The sequence below is a fragment of the Morus notabilis genome, unplaced genomic scaffold (assembly GCF_000414095.1).
Source record: "Morus notabilis unplaced genomic scaffold, ASM41409v2 Scaffold794, whole genome shotgun sequence".
In the NCBI taxonomy this organism is placed as follows: Eukaryota; Viridiplantae; Streptophyta; class Magnoliopsida; order Rosales; family Moraceae; genus Morus; species Morus notabilis.
The window spans coordinates 507,612-531,465 of record NW_010359940.1 but is presented as its reverse complement, the minus strand read 5'-3'; the positions used below and the strand labels follow the sequence as shown (position 1 = coordinate 531,465).

Genomic DNA, 23,854 nt, shown 5'->3' with positions numbered 1-23,854 from the left:
TTCTAGAATGAGAAATCGTTGCCTTTAAATTTCACAACTCCAAGCAGCATCCCTTCGTTCCCAGCCATCACTCTCTCAATTAGATTCGAGCTCTAATACCAGTTGTTGAGAAAATTTGCCTAAAACCTAAGCAAATAACAGAGAACGAAAAATAAAAAACGAAAATAAAAGCAAAATTCACACCAAGAATTTTATATAGGTTCACCAATTTAGCTACGTCCTGTTTTTGCTGCCGCAGATTCCACTAATTAGTTGAAGAAATTCTTTATAGAGAAATCACTCAATCTCAGTTTGTGTTTATCTCACACTCAAAAGATGTTTCCTAGTCTCACACTCCAAGTTTCTCTCAGAAAATTTGTCATACTAAGTCCCCATAACATTAGGTATTTATAGAGTACAAGAAAAGCCCAAAAAAAGCCCTTAAAAATCACCTAAAACTGACCTTGAGATCACCTGCCCGCGACCAGTGCCGTGGCGCTACTTTGAATCGCACATGATGGGCTCGCTGGTGCCGCGGCATTACCGCGACACTCACTGACCGGGGCCGTGACACTACACCAATTTTTTCCTCTTTTTTCTTGCTTTTCCTTGCTTCCAAACGTGATTAGGCTCCACATCTCATAACAAACTTATGTATAAAGAACACAAGAAAAGCAAGCCAGAGTCGAGAGCTACACTATGCTTCTTTTTTTTCGCCCTTTGTAACTAGAAGACTTAGGAAATAAATGAAGATTTTGTTTCTTTGCAGAACCTAGTGTTTGCATCCCCCCCCCCCCCCCCCCCCGAAAAAACGAAAGAAACCATTGCATGGAAATATTGCATGCAACTTACCATAATTGATATGAACTAGCATTCCCTGTTGTGCTTCATACAGATATCATAATAGTTTCAGAAGAAACTCTTCCTGGCAAACCAAGTTATACATGTCGAAGCAAACAGCAAGAGAATTCCTGAACTTGACAAAGCAAGATGAGGGAAAACAAGCTCAAAAACCAACCATGTTGAAATCCATAAACAAAACGGGTAAATTTCACAATAAAAGAGATTATTAGTCTCAACAAAAGATGCATATTACAGATTTTCCACAGAATTCACATTTGTTGAGTTTTGTTTTGGAGTACTAACTCTTTCACTCAACTGCAATGAGAAGGCTACTGCTAAAGCTAAGAAACACAAGTGAAAAATCATTGCGCTAAAAGGTAAGTAACTAACACATATTGCCTCTTGTGAGAAAGTTTAAGCAGAATTGTTGGTTTCATCGCTTTCCTTTTGAGATTTAGAATCATCCTTTTTCTCCATGACCCGCTGAATGCCTTCTTGATAGCCATTTATGAAACTTTTAAGAGCATCTCTATAAGCGGAAGCTCTTGTCACGTAAACGCGCTGCAAAGCAGGCCTTAGTGTCTCCATTCCTCCTCTAGCAGCCACAGCTGTTAATTTGTTCCCAGACACAAGTATTAGATGGTTGCTAAAATCCAAATCAATTGATTAAAAAGTTGAAACGAGTAATAGAAAAACACCCAACAAAAAATTGATCATCGGGAGGGGCAAAATGGAACCTAGTTTCAACTGAACAAATTTCAATGAGAAAATGCTCCATAATTCAACAGAAGTGAAAAATGGATACGTTCCATACAGTCTTATAGAGAATCATTCCTTATAAATGGTTATAAATTCCCACGTATAAGTAGAAGAAGAAAGTGATTCAATTTATTAGGGAAGTTAACTAGTAAGCTTTCTTGTTATAGAATCTGTTTAGAGTTTGTTAGAGCTGTGTACACGTGTAAACATCTTAGTGGATATAGTTTTGGTTAGTTAGAAGTTAATCTAGCTATTTATAGCTAATACTATACATTCAACAATATACAGAAATCAATATACAATTCTTCAGATTATATTCGTTCTTCTTCTTCTTAATATGGTATCAGAGCATCTTAATTCTGGTGAGAGATACCCAAACCACCATAAATGAAACTTCAAGTTCTTCTGTTAAATTTGCTCCAGTTTCTTTCAGCTATCCAATCTCGGTTCGGCTTGATCATTCTAACTTCATTCCATGGCGTAAATTGGCTCTTTCCACAATTCGAGGGCACAAACTTCTTGATGTCATTTCGGAGTCGAGCTCGCCGCCATTGAAGTTCCTTACTGCCACAGACAAAGCTGTTGGACGGATCAATCCAAATTTCTTAGATTGGGAACAACAAGATCAACTATTGGTCTCTTGGTTTCTCTCTTCTATGATTGAAGCGATTCTTGCTCGAGTTGTAGATTGTGAGACTTCTTCTCAAGTATGGCATACTCTGAATCTTTATGCTGCTCAAATTCATACCAAGATCTCTCAATACAAAACTCAGCTCAAGAACATAACGAAGGATTCTTTGACTATGAACGACTATCTGCTACATATTCGTCAGTGTGTGAGTTTGTTGCGTCTTGTTGGTCATCCCTTCTCTCAAAAAGAACATTTAGATGTTATTTTTGAAGGCTTATCTTCTGAGTATGATACGTTTATTCTCACTGTTGAAGCTCGAAATGATGATTTTATCATTGAAGAAATTGAGTCTTTTCTTCTTTCTCAAGAGGCTCAAATTGAGAAAAATCACAAGGCTCTTGATTCTGCTCAAGCCAATTTGGCTTCTTCACAGTCTAATCAAGGGTTCAAAAAGAACTTCTCTTTTAGTCAACCTTTTCTTGACTCTTTTGGCAATAGTTATTGTTGAAATTCAAACTAGCCGAGTATTAGATAAGTGATATGCTCCTAGAATCGTGGGATAATAGCTACGGATCTGTTGTAAGCTAATCCCTATAAATGTGTAAAGTAGTTCCTAATATCTAGGAGGTCTCTTAGGATAAGATCTTATCTTTTGCTTTTGTATAAATACCCTTCCGGTCCATTCAATTAATGAGAGAGGAAATTCAGATTATTCCAAACTTCATGGTATCAGAGCCCTAGGTTCTCAAAACCCTAATTTCCTAGCCGTCATCTCTAGCCAACCCTCAACATGGCCGAATCCGACCAAACCTCCGGAGACTCCTCATCCTCTGTCTCTCAGAATGTTTCTTCCAATCCCCAGACCACAAATGACCATAATCTTACTCCCATCACCAGCCACAAACTTAATGGACACAACTATCTTCAATGGTCTCAGACCATGATGATGTTCATTAGTGGACGAAGCCGTGATGACTATATCACCGGTGCCGCTGTCCAACCAGGCACCAGTGATCCTAAATTTAGGACATGGAGAGCAGAAAATAATATGGTCATGTCTTGGCTAATCAGTTCAATGACGACGGAAATAGGTGAGAATTTCCTTCTCTACACGACTGCCAATGAAATCTGGGATGCAGTCCGTGACACCTTCTCTAGCAGTGAAAATACTGCTGAACTTTTCCATGTGGAGAGTATCCTCCAGGACCTACGACAAGGAGATCAACCAGTAACCACCTACTTCACCACTTTGACGCGGTATTGGCAGCAGCTGGATTTATTCGAAACTCACGAGTGGAAGTGCTCGGATGACAGCAAATACTTCAAGAAAATAGTAGAGATCAAACGCATCTTCAAATTTCTAATGGGGCTGGACAAATCTCTTGATGAAGTACGCGGACGAATTTTAGGCACCAAACCTATTCCAAGTCTTCGTGAAGTGTTTTTTGAGGTACGTCGGGAGGAAAGCCGCAAGCGAATTATGATGGGACGATCCGATTCAATCCCTGATGGATCAGCCCTTGCGGCAACCCGAGAGAATCAGTCTTCGTTAGAGCCAGCCGCTCTTGCTATTCGCGGGATACCACAGAACTCTCGTCGAGGACGCCCTTGGTGTGACCACTGCAAGAAGCCAGGCCACACGAAAGAAACATGTTGGAAGCTACACGGAAAACCCTCCGATTGGAAGCCAAGTCGTAACTCTGGAGATCGTGACAGCCGTGGAAATATTGCCACAGCAGAATCCGCAAGGTCTCAAAGCCAGGTTCCCTTCACTAAAGACCAACTGGAAACACTGCAACAGCTGATCAACCAGGCACAAATCTCGGCAGAAGGGTCATCACAGGGCACAAGGAATCTCGCACTCCATGTAGCCAAGTCACCGTCACCGTGGATAGTCGACTCAGGAGCCTCCGATCACATGACAGGTGATAGAATGCTATTTACAAGTTATATTCCATGTCAGGACTATCAAACAGTCCGAATAGCCAATGGTACACGTTCACAAGTGGCTGGAACAGGAACCATAAAGCTTTCAAAGACTCTTACCATCAACTCAGTTTTGTTTGTTCCTGACTTAGACTGTAACCTAATCTCTGTGAGCAAATTGACTAATGAACTCAACTGCGAGACTAAGTTTTTTGCTAAATCTTGTGTTTTTCAGGACTTGAGTTCGGGGAAGATGATTGGCAGTGCTGACCTATGTGCAGGCTTGTACCTTCTCAACTCAGCCACCACCTCAGTTTGCTCCCAGGCCAATAAAACAGATGTCAGCCCACAATGTTGGTCTGCCAATAGTCTAGAGTCCATGAGTCACACAAATAAAGATAGTGCAATCTTAATGTGGCACTATAGGTTAGGTCATCCAAATTTCATGTACTTGAAACACTTGTTTCCATCATTATTCATCAATAAAAATCCCAAGTTTCTTCAATGTGATATTTGCCAGTTATCTAAACACACCCGAAGCACTTACTCACCCCGTCCATACAAACCAACTCATCCATTCTCCCTCATCCACGGTGATATTTGGGGGCCAAACAAAATTCCAAATATCACCGGAGCAAGATGGTTTCTACTATTAATAGATGATCATACCCGTATAAGTTGGACATTCCTCATGAAAGACAAGTCAGAAACCAGCCAAATATTCAAAAACTTCCATAAGATGATCCAAACACAATTTCAAACAAACATCCAAATCTTCAAAACAGATAATGCCCGGGATTTCTTCAATTCCATCCTTGGTCCCTACCTCACATCCTATGGCATTGTTCATCAAAGTTTCTGCGTAGATACCCCACAACAAAATGGGGTGGCTGAACGCAAAAATCGACATATCCTAGAGGTGGCCCGATCCCTACTATTTCAATCCAATGTTCCCAAAAAATTCTGGGGTGAAGCAGTCCTCACTGCCACCTATCTCATAAATAGGATGCCCTCACGTATACTCACATTCAAAACCCCATTGGAAACTCTCCTAAAGTGCTACCCAAAATCACATTTGATCACACAAGTTCCCCTCAAAATTTTCGGATGCACTGCATTCATTCATATTCATTCTCATAATCGTAGTAAACTTGATGAAAGAGCACTCAAGTGCATCTTCATGGGGTATTCATCAAACAAAAAGGGATACAAATGTTTTTCACCTACCACAAACAAATTCTATCATACGATGGACATCACCTTCTTTGAAAACAAACCTTACTTCTCCAATTTCGAGCTTCAGGGGGAGATTAGCACACATGAACCACAAAATTGGGACTGGACTTCCCTCATTGACTATGGCTCACTTTCTCCTACTCTCTCTGGCCTACCTGATCCGAACATATCCTCATCAAGTCCAGAAAGCTCTCGGCCAAGTCCACCTCCTCCTCGGCCAAACATGTCTCCTCCACCAAGTCCATCTTCAGCCAATTCAATTCCATATCCCAATCATCTCACTCTTCCTAATGATGCCATAAAAGTATTTATCCGAAGAAAGCACTTGCCTGAACAAGGTCAGCAACATCATGACCCAATCCCGAGTTCAAGAAATTCTGAGACAACACAAGGTAAAGTGGATCTTAGTATGCAAATTGACGGTGAATATACAGAGAAGCCCGCGGAACAACACTCAGACTTAGAGCTGCCCATTGCTCAGAGAAAAGGAGTCCGGTCATGCACTAAGCATCCCATCTGTAATCACCTGACCTATGCAAACCTGTCCCAAAAGTTCAGGGCATTTGTGACAGCTCTCGACAAAATTCAGATCCCAACAACAGTTCAAGAAGCCCTACAAGTCCCGGAATGGCGAGCGGCAACCTTGGAAGAGTACAGTGCACTTGAAAAGAATGGAACATGGAGTCTAACACCTTTACCGCCGGGAAAGCATACGGTTGGATGCAAATGGATTTTTTCAGTCAAACAAAAGGCAGACGGAAGAATAGACAGATTCAAGGCACGATTAGTGGCAAAAGGATTCACACAGTCATACGGAATTGACTATCAGGAGACATTTGCACCTGTAGCCAAATTCAATACGGTACGTGTTCTACTATCTATTGCCGTAAACCAAGATTGGCCACTGCTCCAATTAGATGTGAAAAACGCATTCCTGAATGGAGATCTAGTAGAAGAAGTGTATATGGATATCCCTCCCGGGTTCGAGGATGATCACACAAAGGGAAAGGTATGCAAGCTCAGAAAGTCACTGTATGGGCTTAAACAATCGCTCCGAGCATGGTTCGACAGATTCACAAAAGTACTAAAACTTGATGGCTACACTCAATCTCAGGCCGACCACACATTGTTCATCAAACACTATACCGGCAACAAGGTAATAATCCTAATCGTGTATGTCGATGACATAGTACTCACAGGGAATCATGAAGAAGAAATACGGAGACTCAAGGCCCTCCTTTCCAAAGAATTTGAAATCAAGGACTTGGGACTCCTAAGATATTTCCTGGGAATGGAGGTAGCAAGATCAAGCAAAGGGATTTCAGTCTCTCAACGCAAGTATGTGCTAGATCTACTACAAGAAACCGGCATGAGTGGATGCCGACCAGCTGAAACCCCCATGGATCCCAACACGAAATTAAAACCTCGGACTGAAGAAAAATCAGTGGATACAGGGCAGTATCAACGCTTGGTAGGAAGACTAATCTACCTCACTCACACACGCCCGGACATAAGCTTTGCCGTAAGCCGTGTTAGTCAATTCCTAAACAATCCATCCGAAGATCATATGGAGGCAGTAACTCGCATTCTCAGGTTCCTTAAAAGGGATCCAGGGAAGGGACTATTATTCAAGAAGACAGCCAATCGGCTCTTAGAAATCTACACAGATGCAGATTGGGCAGGGTCTCCAAGCGACCGAAAGTCCACTTCAGGGTATTGCTCCTTCGTCTGGGGAAATTTGGTCACATGGCGCAGCAAGAAGCAGCCAGTGGTAGCCCGCAGCAGTGCCGAGGCAGAGTTTAGGGCTTTAGCCCAGGGCATTTGCGAGGGAATATGGCTAAAACGACTACTGGATGAACTCAAAATTGCCATCTCAGGACCAATCCAGATGATGTGTGACAACCAATCAGCCATAGCAATTGCCAAGAATCCCGTCCACCATGACAGGATGAAACACGTGGAGATTGACAGACACTTCATCAGTGAGAAAATAGAAGGCAATATCATATCACTGAGTCATGTTCCATCACAACATCAAGTTGCAGACATTCTTACAAAGTCCCTCTTCAGGCCCAACTTCACAGAACTGAGCTCTAAGCTAGGTCTAATGAGTATATACCGCTTAGTTTGAGGGGGAGTGTTGAAATTCAAACTAGCCGAGTATTAGATAAGTGATATGCTCCTAGAATCGTGGGATAATAGCTAAGGATCTGTTGTAAGCTAATCCCTATAAATGTGTAAAGTAGTTCCTAATATCTAGGAGGTCTCTTAGGATAAGATCTTATCTTTTGCTTTTGTATAAATACCCTTCCGGTCCATTCAATTAATGAGAGAGGAAATTCAGATTATTCCAAACTTCAGTTATGGTCGTGGACATTTTCATCATCAGTCCCAGTTTCAGCATTCTGTTCCATCTCGAAGAGGTTGCCATCCAAGACAAGGTCATGGACGCAATGATGGAGGAGGTCGCGGTTTTTGGTCCTCTAAAAAACCTCAATGTCAACTGTGTGGACGAATTGGCCATATAGTGTTTGATTGTTACTACAGGTTTGATCATCCTTTTCAAGGACCTTCTCAATTTTAGAATAATCACAGACCTCCCTTCCCTTCTACAGCAAATATTGCAACTGTCTCACATTCAACACCTGCTCAAGCCATGATTGCAACTGCAGAAACTATTACTGATTCCAGTTGGTATCCTGATTATGGTGCTTCTAACCATGTCACCTCAAAAGTTTCTAATATGATGCAAATGAAAGATTATTTTGGGCCTAAACAAGTTTATGTTAGAAATGGTAAGGGTCTTTCTATAAAACATATTGGTCAGTCAAATTTTTGTTCTCCTTATACCTCAACAATTCTTTCTTTAAAACATCTTTTACATGTCCCAGAAATTACCAAAAATCTGTTGAGTGTCTCCAAATTTGCAAGTGACAACAATGTCTTTTTTGAGTTTCATTCTCACAAATGTTTTGTCAATGATCAGGTTATCAAAACTGTGCTTCTGGAGGGGAATCTTAGGAATGGCTTGTATATGTTTGATCAGAGTCAAGTAAATCTCACCAAACAACAGCTGGTTCATTCTTCTCCATCTCAATCTTGTATCAGAGTCAAGCAAATCTCACCAAACAGCAGCTGGTTTATTCTTCTCCATCTCAATCTTGTATCAGAGTCAAGCAAATCTCACCAAACAGCAGCTGGTTCATTCTTCTCCATCTCAATCTTCCACAACATCTACTTTTGCTTCTTCTGGACATTTTCATGTACACAATTCTTTTGCAAATACTGTTGATGTACATCCTGTTATTCCTTTCTCTTGTTTAGTTTTTGAACTGTGGCATAATAGACTTGGGCATCCCTCAGCTAAAATTGTAAACACAGTTATGAACTCTTGTAATATCTCACATAGCAATAAAACTCTTACTGCAGTTTGTTCTGCATGTTGTCTTGGCAAAATACATAAATCTCCTTTCTCTTTGTCTACTACTATTTACAACGAGCCCTTGCAACTTGTGCATTCTAACCTATGGGGTCCAGCCCCTGTGCAATCATCTAGTGGTTATAGGTACTATATTAGCCTTGTAGATGCCTTTTCTCGCCATACATGGATCTACATGCTTTGAAATAAGTCCGATGCTCTTTAAACCTTTGTCAATTTCAAAAATCAGGTTGAATTGCAATTAAACTTTAAAATTAAGTCCATTCAATCCGACTGGGTGGTGAATATAGAGCCTTTACTGATTTGCTTTTGTCTCATGGTATTACTCATCGTGTTTCTTGACCTCATGTGCATGAACAAAATGGTGTTGCAGAAAGAAAGCATCGCCATATTGTTGAAAATGGCCTAACTTTGCTTGCTCACTCATCCATGCCTTTAAAATATTGGGATGAAGCTTTTAGAACTGTTGTTTATCTCTATAATCGCCTTCCTAATTCTGTTTTGCAGTTTAAAACCCTCTTGAAGTGTTATTCCATACTCAACCTGATTTTTTTATGTTGAAAGTTTTTTGTTGTGCTTATTTCCCTTACCATCGTCATTATAACAAGCATAAGCTCAATTTTAGATCTTTAGAGTGTACTTTTCTTGGCTATAGTCTAAATCACAAAGGTTTCAAGTGTCTTGATAAAACTGGTTGCATCTATGTTTGTCGAGATGTCATCTTTGATGAACTAGTCTTCCCTTTTTCTAAAAATGTTTCCTCATCATCTACCTCTTGTTCAGTGCCTTCCTTTTCTCCTTCCCCTATTCCTGTCATTCCTCTAGTTCCTTCATCTTCCTGTACATCTTCCATCTCTTCACAGCCTGCTCCTCAATCACCTCTTCCTCATCCAACTTCTACACTCCAACCTGTTTCACCTGTCACATCTCCTGTTTCATCACAACCTTCTCAACCAAGTTTACACGTGACTGATTAGGATGTTTCCCATAGAGTGCCATGTACTGCCACTGATATTACTTGTGCAGGTTCTGGTGTTCCTGTTACCCCTTTTATGCAGCCTACACTGTCTACACAAGTTAAGGACGTATCTAACATTTATTCTATGATTACTCGAGCTAAGAAGGGTGTTTTCAAGCCAAAAGTTTATGCTGCCACTCTAGAACCCACCTTAATTCAAGATGCCTTGGCTCAAGAACAGTGGAGAGTAGCAATGAACGATGAATATTTGGCTCTTTTGAGAAATGGCACTTGGTCACTTGTCTCTTTACCAGAAGGAAGAAAACCAATTGGTAGTAAGTGGGTGTTTAAGGTTAAAGAGAATCCTAATGGTACTGTTAATAAGTACAAGGTCTGGTTGGTAGCTAAAGGTTTCAATCAAGTTGCAGGTTTTGACTTTAATGAAACCTTTAGTCTTGTTGTGAAGCCAACGACAATTTGAGTGGTTCTCACTGTTGCACTAACCAAAGATTGGTGTATAAGGCAATTGGATATTAACAATGCTATTTGAATGGTGACTTACTAGAAGAGGTCTATATGGTCCAACCACAAGGATTTGAAGATCCTAAACAACCTCATTTTGTTTGCAGACTTCATAAGTCTCTTTATGGTCTAAAACAAGCTCCTAGAGCCTGGTTTGACAAGCTAAAAGGTGCTCTTCTTACTCTGGGTTTTGTTTCCTCAAAGTCCGACCAGTCCTTATTTATGAGGTTTCATTCTCAACATGTCACTTTTGTACTAATGTATGTTGATGATATTTTACTTACTAGAAGTGACAACATTGAGATACATAAGTTAATTGCACAACTGAACAAGCTTTTTGCTTTGAAGGATATGGGAGTTGTGAATTACTTTTTGGGAATTCAAGTCACCCATACCACTGATGGTATACATCTTTCACAGAAGAAATATGTTTCAGATCTACTTCACAAGGCTAAGATGCAGAATGCTAAGGCCATTAGAACTCCAATGACAGCAGGTTTCAAGCTTTCAGGTTTTGGTAGTGCTGATGTGTTGAATCCTCAACTGTACAGGAGCATTGTTGGAGCACTGCAGTATGTGACTATTACAAGGCCTGAATTGTCCTATTATGTTAATCGAGTATGTCCATTTATGCATAAGCCTCTTGACTCTCATTGGCGTCCTATGAAAAGGATTCTACGATACTAGGATTCTACAATACTTGAAAGGAACACTTGATTTTGGTCTTCATCTGCAGAAAACTCCTCAGCTTAATTTGGTGGCCTTTTGTGATGCTGATTGGGCCTCTGATCCTGATGACAAGAGATCCACTTCTGGCTATTGTGTTTATCTAGGCTCTAATATCGTTTCTTGGAGCTCAAAGAAACAACATACAATTTATAGATCCTCCACTGAAGCTGAGTATAGGAGCTTGGCATATGTTGTGGCAGAAATTACTTGGTTGATGACTTTACTGAAGGAGCTTCAAGTTGAGGTTCAAGGTGACCTGTGATTTAGTGTGATAATCTTAGTACAGTTCAACTTGCTGCTAACCCTGTTTTGCATGCCAAAACAAAGCATGTGGAACTTGATTTGTACTTTGTAAGAGAAAAAGTTCTTCAAAAAATAATTGAAGTAAAGCATGTACCAGCCTTAGATCAGGCAGCTGATGTTCTTACTAAACCCATATCCAATTCTAAGTTTCCAGATCTTAGATACAAACTCAATGTTAAAAGTCTTTCCACATTGAGTTTGAGATGGGCTATTAGGGAAGTTAACTAGTCTTGTTATAGAAGCTTTCTTGTTATAGAATATGTTTAGAGTTTGTTAGAGCTGTGTACACGTGTAAACATCTTAGTGGATATAGTTTTGGTTAGTTAGAAGTTAATCTAGCTATTTATAGCTAATACTGTACATTCAACAACATACAGAAATCAATATATTCTTCAGATTATATTCGTTCTTCTTCTTCTTAATACAATTCATATAGAACTTAGTGATTTTAAAAGTTAAAGTCGTGTTCAATTTGAAGTTGAAACATTGTCGATGAAGAAAAGGTCCACTTACCAAGATCTTCCAAGGTAGAGGGTTCTTTCTCCTTTTTCTGGCTCTTTGCTTCATTTGGTTTATCTTCATCTTTCTTATAATCATTAGGCCGAAGATCAGGACCGATATCCCGTACCCAGCTTGCTGCATAAAGCCTAGAAGCCTCCTTCAGCACCTAGAGCATATAGTAACAGTAATAATCAATAACATTTTTTTCACAAATCCTCATATGGAAACCAAATTTAACTCTGGTCAGCTCATTGTGCTAAACCAAAAGGTGAAGAATAGAACTTCCACTCAAATCAAAAGAGAGGAATAGACACACGACAAAGTCAATAGAAAATGTTGGAGCCCCCATTGAACTAGCATCAAAATACTACCCTCTCGAGTATTCAACAACTATAAATAAATACAAAAGTAGCCTATATGTGATACAATTATATAATATCATTAAGAAGATCCCCAATATATATATATATATATATATATATATTTACGCCAAATACATCATTAGCATTTGCAAAAACAATACTAGCACTGAATTGGGAAATCAATCCACTTAAAATCCAGCCAAAAGGTAACATGAAAACATCCAAAGTTGCCGTTCTAAACATGGTTAATAATCGAATCTCCTAAGCCCGAACCACAAATTATAAACTCATATTCCAATCTTTATCCCACGGAAAAATAGACAAAAAAAAAAAAAAAAAAAAAAAAAAAACAAAACGTCACTACCCAAAAACTTCAACAAATGGTACAATTTGTATAATACCATTTACAATACAGGTACTATATACAGCTAAAAGGAAGCTCTAAGGGTGATATGTAGAAATCCAAAGTTCCCACGAATTTCAATCAAAATTCCAATCAAAATCTCACCGAAAAAGAAACCAAATTCACAATCTACAAAACTTGAATTAACCAGAAAACAATCCCAAAAGGAGACAAATTTGAAAAACGACATACCAAGAAACGCTCGCGCCAGGTGAGCTTTCGGCGCTTCTTAATGTGGGGAGGGTCGGACAAGGACGAAGGGAAAGCAATTTCTTTGAGGTCGTACCGAACGTAGTCGTAGATTTTCCGACAAACCACCTTCACCTTCATTTTCAGGGCTTCCTTTCCTTCCGATTACTTTGCTGCGGCAGATTTGAACGACGAAGGAAAAGGAAAAACGACAATGGTAAATTTGAGGGAAAATGTTGGAGAGTGATTTTGAATCGTTTGATTAGAGAAGACGAAGAAGCATGACTGAGATTTGGGTGGCTCTCGCCGCCTTTCGGCAGTGTGAGAAGAATCAGTGGTGTTTTCGCGGGTAGGCAGATTGATTACGAAAATGGGCCGGGCCGAGTCTGCAATATGGCTTCGGCTTAGTCTCCTACTTTAATTTTAAAATTATTTCACAACTCTAACGGTTCTTCTTTTGCATTTTTAAGTTACGGTGATTTGAGTGATAATATTAAATTTAATTTGAGTTATAATTTAAGTTAAAATTATAACTTGAGTTTATATTTATATGTGCATATTTGAGTTATGATTTGAATTGAGAATCTTTTTAAATTTGTATTTGGGTGGGTCAAAACTTAAATTTATATTTAGATGGTATTTTAATAAAAAATCAATGGTGATAAAAAAATTTAATAGAGTATATGGATGGAGTTTTATTCGTCTTTTCATTGTGAATGCATGGAAAAAAATCATTTCAATCAGAATTAAAACGAAAAAGTTATGGTATTTTTAAGAATAGAAAAAATATTATTTATTAAGTTGAGTTCGAGTTTATGAACTTGAGTTGAAGGAGAAACTTGAATTCGAGTTTAGCTCCAAACTCAAGTTCAAACTCAAATTTTATAAAAGAACATGAACTTAAATAAAATTATAAATTCAAAAAAAAGAGCAACCCTTAAATTTTTATCTCATATTCTTATTTAGTATTCTTTTAATTAATACAATAATTTGATTAAAAATAATATTAATTTAAAATAAAGAGTAAAAATTCATAACTTCTTTCTCCTTTGAGTAAAAATGCAATCTCACGAGCACCCAAGTAAATCAATTACCACAAACTCAACCATCATCACCAAGGACCAATCCTACAGCTATGCACGTTTCCCTTCAAATCCCTCACACATACACTATTCATGAATCTCTAGGAACTAGACTCCTTAACAACCCAGGAAACTATTAGAGACATATAAAAAAAGGAAAAAAAAATCCGGAAAACAATTATTGCAAGATATGCAAGATGTGATTAGAAATGATTAATGATCTCGAGAAGGACTCACGAGGAGATTAAGGGACGTTTGTTTTCTATATTCGTTTTTTATTCTAAATCATGATTCATGATTATTTACAGTATTTTTTTCTCACAAAAAATATACGTAAAATGAGAATGGTTCTAAATCATAATTCTGAATACATAAACTAAACGTTCTCTAGATTTTTTTTGAGTTCGAATCTCCACGTGAGCCCTTATCGAGATCATTAATCATTTCTAATCACATCATCACATTCAGTATTATTTTGCTTATTCATCTTATTTTTTAAGAGTATCACAAAGATAGTTGGGAGTTCTTGTTTTCTTGATTCAGAAAATTCATTAGATTTTATTTTTAATATCCTTTTTCGTTGTTTGAAAGATAAATAAACGTTATCAAAAAAGAAAGAGATAGAGAAGTCAATTGTGCGAGAGAGATAGAAATTTCTGTGTCTATAATAGAGACATGTAAGTCTTGTTCATTTTACCGATTTAAGTTGTTGATTTTAATTTTAGTACAGTTAAAAGCTCTCATAAAAAATCACATCTAATTTTTTTATATTACAATAAAAAATTCTCATATAAAATTAAATATCAACTTAAATTAAAAATTCAAATTAACAAATTTAACGAGACCATAAAAAATAAATGGAGATCGTTCTTTGAGGGAAAGATAAAAATAGCGGCGGCTCAATTTTGTCATGCAACTGGTTTTTAATTGAGTTGTCGTGTCAATAATTTGTTGGGGCAGACATATAGGAAGACTGACAGAGGAGATAGTAGAACTGGCATAACAACTTCAACTCCAGAATTAATACTACGAGCTTGTTTAATTCACTGATTTAAAATTTTAATTTGAGTTAAGTTGTGACTTTATGTTAGAACTTTTTACTATAATAAAAAAGTTAAATTTAATTATTTTTAAAAACTTTTTACTATAACAAAATTCAAATCGGTGAAATGATCAGGGTCTACAATCTCTCCAACCATATTGAGACCTCGGGCTTTGGGTTCTTGTGGTAGGGGAATCCCATACCTCAACTGTCCCATTCTGCACCCGCAGACGGATTAGGAACCAGCGGTCCACATCGTGTACAGGAATCCGTATCTGCGCATATTTTAAACGTGAGCAACAAAACATTACAACTCGCTGCTTCATGTATTATTAACCACATACCAGACATTCTAAGACAGTTTTCTATAGCATCAAGTAGTAAATTGCGGTTACCTCTTCACATGCGTCAAGTGGTCCCATGAAGACACCTTTCACGTCAATCCTCTTCAGGTATGTGATCCAAGATTCAAAGGATCCTTTGTGACTGCGAAAAATGTTATATATTAGACCGCAAAGATTCATGACTAAACCGCGTCTCTACATTCTCGTTTTATTCTCATTATCACCAACTTAATTTCATTTTTATCGTAACATACGTATTTTGGAAACTAAAATACCGGGACTCTACTCGTCAGGAACTCTCTCCTTCTGAATGCTCCTTTGAGCGGCGGTACACATTAATGATCTGTACAATTAGTTTCTTACTCATTATCTCATCTATACTAAAGCTAGTGTGTATAGATACATACCTCCCCATGAATCCATGCACGCGGAGCCAACGTCCACATTGAGTGTCGAGTCAGATTCCGTCACAACAATTGTCTCCGTGAAATTATAAGTCCATGAATCCTCGTGTAATTCATGTAATATTTACAAGACAAGATGAATTATTTAAAATTAATGTCACGAAATAAATAATATAATTATTTAAATTAATTAATTTTGAAACACACTATGGTGGGACCATAGGAGGTCACACGCCTAGGCACATGGAGGAGCAGGAGGCGTGTGACACAGGTAAAATCCCACTAGGGATTCAGCTGTTTGCTCTCTAAGTTATATGGTTTGTTTTTTTAACAAGTTTTCCAATCAAATTCAAAAGAAAATTAAAGTTTGACTTTATTTAGATTTGAATTTAAGTTAAAATTGGAAACTGAATAAAGAGGGAATTTTTCCTCCTCCTCCTGCCTGAAATTTAAGCCAACCATAGGGAGATCTCCCTGTGGTGTGGCTGGCCATATCTTATAAAAAAGGGAGAAAATTTTGTTTCTAAAATTAAATAAGAAACTGTATTTTAAATGAGATTTGAAATAAAGTGGTAACCAATTGTCTATTACTTAGCCTTCAAGTTAAAACAAATAGTTCTCTTAGTATTTATAAATATGAGACAATAGAAAATTAGAGAACACAATTTTCTCCCTTCCCCTATAAGATAGGCGTGTAACATAGTTGTTACGGGTGTGTAACATTCTGTTTGACAAAGTGCAACATTCTAGTGTAACATGCGTTGAAATTGGTGGAAGACAAAATTAGCGAGTGATTAATCATATAATTTTAAATTAGAGCCCACACTCTAGGTCTTACAGGTATCAAAGACTAGACAAAGAAGATTCGAGTTTTCTTAAAAAACTTAGAGGGAGGGTTGTTCGTGGTTAAAGAACTCAAGTTATCAATCTAATCGTTCACTAGATAAATAAAATAATTAGATTAATTTATTTGCATATAATAAATATATTCAATAGAGTATTGCAAAAATTTTATAAAAACTTTTATTATATATGATCCGTAGACACACGCTTCCGAATCCGAAATCTTTTCGGAAACCAACACTTAAATCAAATACATCTTCTCACCAAGCCGCCATTATATTCTGTACTAACTCTACAACTATGCCCCCTTATATTAAGCATATTTATAGTTACAAATTACCTTGAAGCCAAAACACATCAACAAAATTCCCGAATTTGTTTCATTCGTTCCGTCCGCACCGTGCTCAACACGAAATTCAGGATTTCATACACAAATTATACATTTACGTTACACCTAATTGCAGCATTTCACTCTAAATTATTCCCAAAATGACGACATACAACTTCAACTGCCGGTACAATACATAAGAAAATTAAACATATGTATATCACCGCGCCGACAGTTTTATTCACTGCAAATCCCACATTACAAACCATCCCACAATTCATCACCACAGCCATAAACTTGTACGAATCATAGGACAATATTATTACGTGAAGCAAAGGAAAGAACAGTAAAATATATTTGCGAGATATTACCAAATCAAATTGCACTGATTGGGTGCGAAACCTTACCGGCGTACCGTATGGGCTTCGTCGGATTCTCGCAGAATGCCCGGAGAACGGAGGTCCAGTCCCTGCAACCGGAATGCCTGTCACGCGGTGCCAACAATATTACCACCGCAAGTTGCCGATTTTCCCCATTTTTTCCCTGCGAAAAGGCCCGAAGATGGCCAAGAGGTCTGGAGATCGGAAACGCCCAGATAACGAAGGATCCTTCTCCGGTACCGGACTGCAAGTTGAGCGGCCTCGCCGGTACTAACTGCGCCTCTCCGCGATGTTCCTCGCCAAAATAGCCCAGGACCTTTTTCTTCTTTGTTTGCCCTTCAACCCTCTCAAGAAAGACATCCACTCCGGACAAGACCTCCGTTCACATCTCTCCACAAAATAGCCCATTTCAGACAGGTTGACTGCAGTGTATTATGCTTCGCATCATATGTTGCGTACCCATACTCTCATCCTCTACGAGCCGAGTGATTTTAATCAATCATTTTACTCAAACCTGACCTATCGGTGTTCTATATTTAGGACGTGCACCAGAAAAACATCCTTATTTTTAATTTGAAACAATAAGCTAGAGGCTCGTGACAAAAACCCTTTTCTTAAGGGAAGTTGTAAAAGACTTGTGAAGGTATGGTAGGTTATGTTTTTTCAATGTGCCTTTATTATTATTTTTCTTTTATGGAATGTTCCTTTAGGTTCATATCATATATTCAAATAGATAGGATAATTTAGATGGAATTCAATGAAAAATATGATGATCACAAATTTTCAATAAAGTTTCTTGCTATCAGCGCAAATACGTTAGGATAAATCATCAAAATAGTATGAAAATCAAATACATATTCCTTTAAAAAAAATAAAACATATGTTTGAAAAATTAAATAAAATCAGATAAAAGTAAAATGGTTTATATAGTCATTAGCGTTTTTTATAGATCCAAGATTCCAAACAAATATATAAAACACAAAATATATAGCCGTCCTCTAATTAAAAAGAATAATTATTCGGCCACCTTGAAATAAGAAGAGTGCTATGATGTACAAAAAAAATAAAAAAGGAATATTAGAGTAATTACTATCTCGTCCAATACCTAAATTATTGTATCATATCCTCCAATATTACGCAAAAGCATTCAAATTATCATTATTCAAAAAAAAAAAAAAAAAAAAAACTTGATAATGACTACGTGGCATGTGCATATATATACATTGGTACAATACAACAACGCAATCATTCGTAGTTTTGGATGTTTGTTTTCTGGCTTGAAACTCTTTTCGTAATTTTGATAATCTGAAACTTAAGAAATAAAAAAAAAAAAAAACACTCCTATATATATAATATGACATGGCCTTCAGAGGACCACAAAACTAAAGGGTAATTTGGTATGAGGATTCGTGTCATAATTCGAATTATAATTCATAATTCGTTATAGTATTTTCTTAAAAAAAACACACATAAACTGAAAATAATACGTCCACTAAATTGAGAATAACGACTTTTGTAGTTGTAGGAGTTCTCATGACTATATTATACGCGAAAACGACTGATACCGAAAGACTACTTACTGCCAAACTCATTTAATTCACAATAATATTACTCTTCTTCTACACTATAAGTCTATATACATGAACTTTCGGAGAAACAAAAGTGTTAATTTTGACAAGTGAAAGAATTCTAGAATTTGATATGGAATTCACATTAATATTAATTATAACTAATACAAAGGGCAATCATGTTCTTGGAAATTCTTGTGATCTGACGTGCGAATATATCATGAGAAATATATATACATATATATATATATATATTTATAGAAATATATATACATGTATGTATGACTATATAAGCATGCTGTGCACGTCAACTGTCGGGAAAAAAAAAAGACGTGTTAGGTTACATTGAAAACCAACATAATAAGTTTGGCCTTGAAAAAAAAAAGAAAGAGAAAAAGAAAAAGTCAGTGCATATTATATCCACGAATAGCATACAAATAAAACACTAATTAATAACCCCTTCACAAAAATATATTTGCTTGATTGCCAATAAAACAGCTCTAATTAACACCCCTCTCTCTCTCTCTCTCTCTCCTCTCTCTCTCTCTCAAATACAAAACCAAACGAGAAATTTCAAACTAGAAATCTTAATTCTATAATTACTCCTTTTCAAATGGATCTCCAAACCTCTCAACAACAACATCAAACACACTCACAAAAGCTCCAAATTATTCAATCTTTTCCCGTTGTGATTCTCAAAAGAGAGCTCCGCTATGCACTTTCTTTCATCACCCTCGTTATATTTTCCGTCGCCATATCCAGACTCGTGAGCCCTTTTCATCCACAGTTCATATTTCGCTTCGGTTTCTTTTCTAATAATTTGAGACCTAATTCCTTAGCAGTTTGTGGTAATGATCATTATTATTCGTACGGGAGATGGGTTAGAGATGATCTTCGTCCACTTCAGTTGTACGATGAAAGCTGTCCTTTTCTTGACCCCGGGTTTCGTTGCAGCCAAAACGGGCGAAAAGACGAGGATTATCGGAGATGGCGGTGGCAACCCAACGGCTGTGATCTTCCCAGGTGAGTTTCTCTTGGAGCCTTTGAGTTTTTAAGGTATCTATTTTGTGCATGCACGGTTGTCTTTTGTGTCTATTTCCGTGATAATGTGTTCTGATGAGCCTGTTCAAAACAGTTTTTGTACGTACCGTTTTTTTACCCTTTTTTTTTTTTCTCTTTCTTTTTTTTTCCCCTTATTTTGAGTAACAAAAAATTAAAAGTACGATTTCAAAATATACAATTAATATATGTATTTATAAACTCGAAGCAATTGTTGCTAATTGTGAAAGTGTCATATAAGCTTCTTAAAAAAAAAAAAAAAAAAAAAAAAAGGAGGAGGAGAAGTGCTCTATATATATATATATATATATATATATATATGGCTGTTTTATACACAGGAGCACTTGCCAAAAGAGAAAGAGGTTAGGAAAATACTGGGTACTAAAATCTCAGAAAACATAGTTATAACAATAACAATAGTACGAGTTATAATAGCAATAAAAAGTGTAATTGACCAATGGGTAACAATAATAACAATAGAACGGGAAAAAAATTAATGTTCCGGTAACCCTTCGATGATATAAGGAAAAAATATCCAATATATCCTTTAGTACCTCTTGCTTCCCATTCGAGAATTATATCTTGACATATAATCAAAAAAACTAATAGGGTTGATTAAGACGATATACATAGTAATATATACATATGTATATACATATATATATATAATAAAATAAAGGCAAAATTGTATATTGTAGCAGTTATTGTGCATTATTTTTATGTACCTTGTTAACAAATATTTGGTAGACCACGATAACATACACGGCATTTTGTGTATCTACAACGTACGATGGGATCAAAGCAAAATTGACAAGCTGTTTTTTCGCATTGTTCTCAGATTTAACGCCAGCGACTTCCTAGAAAGAAGTAGAAACGGAAGAATAGTGTTTGCAGGCGACTCTATTGGGAGGAACCAATGGGAATCCTTGCTATGCATGCTTGCACAAGCAGTGTCAAACAAGTCTACTATCTATGAAGTGAATGGAAGCCCCATTACTAAGCACAAGGGCTTTCTCTCTATGAGATTTCAGGAGTATAACCTCACCGTTGAGTACTACCGAGCTCCTTTTCTCGTCACCATCGGCCGCCCACCTCCGAACTCGTCGAAACAAGTGCTCAGCGCCATTAGAGTCGATCAATTGCACTGGTACTCCAAGAATTGGGCTGGAGCTGATGTTCTAGTTTTCAATGATGGGCATTGGTGGAACAAGGGCAAGACAACTAGTGTGTATGGTTATCCCTTTCCCTTATTATGTCCAAGCACAATAATCCTAATCCTGATACTAGTAACAATAATAGACAATAGATGTATAAATCACCAATATGTAATAACGTGTCAATATGATCACATGATAATTGATAAGAGTCTGATCATTTGATGGTAGTGATATTGTATTACATGTATAGTGACATAGAAGCAAAGAACGACTTATTAAGACTCTCTCACCTAACATTCAGGGTTCGATTTTATTATCTTTTATGAAGTTGAAATTATACCTCCAATCAACCTACCAAATATGATTTGGACTAATGTGGCTTTAAACTCTCTGAATGTTAGTTGATGAAGGCATGCGTTAGATTTCTTTCCATTCTACTTGTGGTCTAAATAGATTGTCAAGTGATTGTTACGCTGAGCACGTGCATACAATGATTATTATTATTATTTTTCTTTAGGAAAATGAATGTATCTATATTGCTACATGACCATTCATGCAACCAAATGCTACTGACATCTTATTATTACATATCATAGCATATCAATATTGTAACATTTGCACTATCATATAATGGTAGTGATAACTCATTTCTTACATACGATCATTAGATGGTCTCATCATCATTATTATTTTCTTAAAGGCCATTACTTTTGTTTTCCACTCATATTTATTTCGCATGCTTTCCTTTAATGAGGAATTCTTTTGTGGTGTATCTGAAAAGTACCTGTATTGTCGGCCGTATATGGTGAAATGTTGTGCTCAAAGTGCTCAAAGCTAGGCTTCTTAATGTTTCAGGGGCTGCTATTTCGAGGAAGACCAGAGAGTAAATATGACGATGGATGTCATGGAAGCCTTTCGTAGATCATTGCAAACATGGAAGTCTTGGGCGTTAAGGCATTTAAATCCTGAAAAAAGTCATATTTTCTTTCGCAGCTACTCCCCCGTGCATTACAGGCAAGTTAATTTTGAGTGTTATTTTTGGTTAATCACCTAAATGGCCTCTGAGACTTATCCTTGTGCCTCAATTCCACTTTAATCCCTAACTTATTAAATGTCCCACAGTCAATCCTCAATTTATTACTTTATTTCAATTTCGATCTTTCTGTTAATTAAATGTTAAATATTTAAAAATTAATAATTAAAATTGATAACATAAAAAATTTTAGCCACTATTTATGGACGTTAACTTTTGTTTTTTACACAATTAGTCTCTAAACTTTAGACGTTTTTAATTTTAATCTTAATTTTCACAGATTCTATATTTACCATCTAGCTAAAAGGATCAAGTTTGAAACAAAACAATAGATTTTGAACCAAATATAAGACATTTTCAAAGCCATGACGAAAATGGAATTGAAAATAAATCTCAGAGATCTTTCGCGAGATTAACTATATTATTTTAAATGAACTCAAAGCACCCAAAAAACCATACAAAACTATATAGATGAAAGGTTCAAGATTCCTCTCTTGTTAAGAATTGAGAACGTGTTACGAGATATGATGCATTTTAAGAACAATCTTCTATGTGGTAGTAGAACTTTTAGCATCCGTAAGCAAAACCATGACTTCTCCTTCAAAACAAATTACAGACAATCCTAAAATAAAATAAAATGGTGGGAAAAGTAAAGAGTCATAGAGAGGAAATTAAGTGCAAATCTCTTGGGAAGAAAAGAACGAATTTAAGTGGGAGTTCTCTCCCAATTAATATGTGGCTGTGCAAATCCCATACACTTTCCATTCTTCAGCATTGAACCTTGAGATTTTCTTTACAAAAGAATAGAATAAATAGAAAAAGAAGTTAGATATTAAATAAGTACTTAATGACTGTTTACAAATTCACGGTTTTTCCCAACCTCAAGGGACTTTAATTAAATACAAGAAATGGAATCTAAGTGGTTTTAGCTGGTGAAATTGCAGGAATGGCACATGGAATGAAGGGGGTAACTGTGATATGAATGTGGGACCAGAAACAAATACCGAAAATCTAGAAGCTGATCCATCAAATAATCTAATCATCTATGACGCAGTCAAACAGATGGATTATGGAAACTGGAAGGTCCAGTTCTTGAATATCACCTACCTAACGGAGATCAGGAAGGACGGTCACCCTTCCAAGTATCGCGAACCAGGAACTCCGCCTCTTGCTCCTCAAGATTGCAGCCACTGGTGCCTGCCTGGAGTGCCGGACACATGGAATGAACTTCTGTATGCCCGTCTACTATCAAAAGGATTCAGAACTAAGTGAAATGTTACTTCAGGAAAAGGAAGAAGGAATACCTCATAATTGGAACAAATTTCTCGACTTCAACTGTACATCGTCGAGGATTGATTATCATCTGGCTAGTTCCTCCACATTTTCATCAGAACTCTCTTCGCCGGTTTCCAATTCCTTCACCTTCTCAAGCTGCCTCAAGAGATCCAACCTTTCGGGTCCATATGTGGAGGGTATCTGTCCAAAAACATAAAAGTGAAAGCTCGATACATGTCTCGCCTTGAAATATGATTTCCAGAACTCAAGGAACTCAGAAAGCACTCACCAGAGCTGGTACATATCTCTGAATCGCGGCCAATATAGCCGCATGCCCAACTGCAGTCACCTGTTGGAAATATGTGACTCTCCAAATTAAATTTCAATAGGCAATAGGTCAAAACGCTAAACGCTGTATTTATGAACTGTAAAGCATGAGTATCAGAGTATGAAACAGTGTAAATCCAAAATATGCATGAATGTCAAACCGTTCAAATGGATCTATTCCTTGCTTCCCCCCACCCCCCCCCCCCTCAACAACCCCCCCAAACTTCCTCTT

The 23,854-nt window shown here is 37.2% G+C and overlaps 3 protein-coding genes across 4 annotated transcripts in view; 1 reads left to right on the top strand and 2 right to left on the bottom strand.

Annotated features, from left to right (window-relative positions):
- Positions 1 to 1,027: 1,027 nt before the first annotated feature.
- Positions 1,028 to 13,122, bottom strand: LOC21402134. The gene is made up of 3 exons (XM_010095478.2): positions 12,784 to 13,122; positions 11,839 to 11,992; positions 1,028 to 1,430 (listed from the first exon to the last, which is right to left on the bottom strand). Exons 1-3 carry the CDS (start codon positions 12,919 to 12,921, stop codon positions 1,237 to 1,239), a joined length of 486 nt encoding a protein of 161 aa, XP_010093780.2. The 5' UTR covers positions 12,922 to 13,122; the 3' UTR covers positions 1,028 to 1,236.
- Positions 13,123 to 19,384: 6,262 nt separating this feature from the next.
- Positions 19,385 to 23,292, top strand: LOC21402132 (protein trichome birefringence-like 9). The gene is made up of 4 exons (XM_024163919.1): positions 19,385 to 19,794; positions 20,669 to 21,058; positions 21,843 to 22,001; positions 22,965 to 23,292. Exons 1-4 carry the CDS (start codon positions 19,385 to 19,387, stop codon positions 23,290 to 23,292), a joined length of 1,287 nt encoding a protein of 428 aa, XP_024019687.1.
- Positions 23,152 to 23,854, bottom strand: part of LOC21402131 — an 8,547-nt gene continuing 7,844 nt past the window's right edge. Inside the window, exons 17-19 of one of the 2 annotated variants that reach the window (XM_010095475.2) lie at positions 23,585 to 23,644; positions 23,325 to 23,496; positions 23,152 to 23,221 (exon numbers count right to left, since the gene is read on the bottom strand). In XM_010095475.2, coding sequence (XP_010093777.2) covers positions 23,380 to 23,496; positions 23,585 to 23,644 — 177 coding nt within the window. In that variant the 3' untranslated portion in view covers positions 23,152 to 23,221; positions 23,325 to 23,379. Of the gene's footprint in view, positions 23,251 to 23,324; positions 23,497 to 23,584; positions 23,645 to 23,854 lie in introns of both variants that reach the window. The other variant, XM_024163897.1, reaches the window with a different exon arrangement.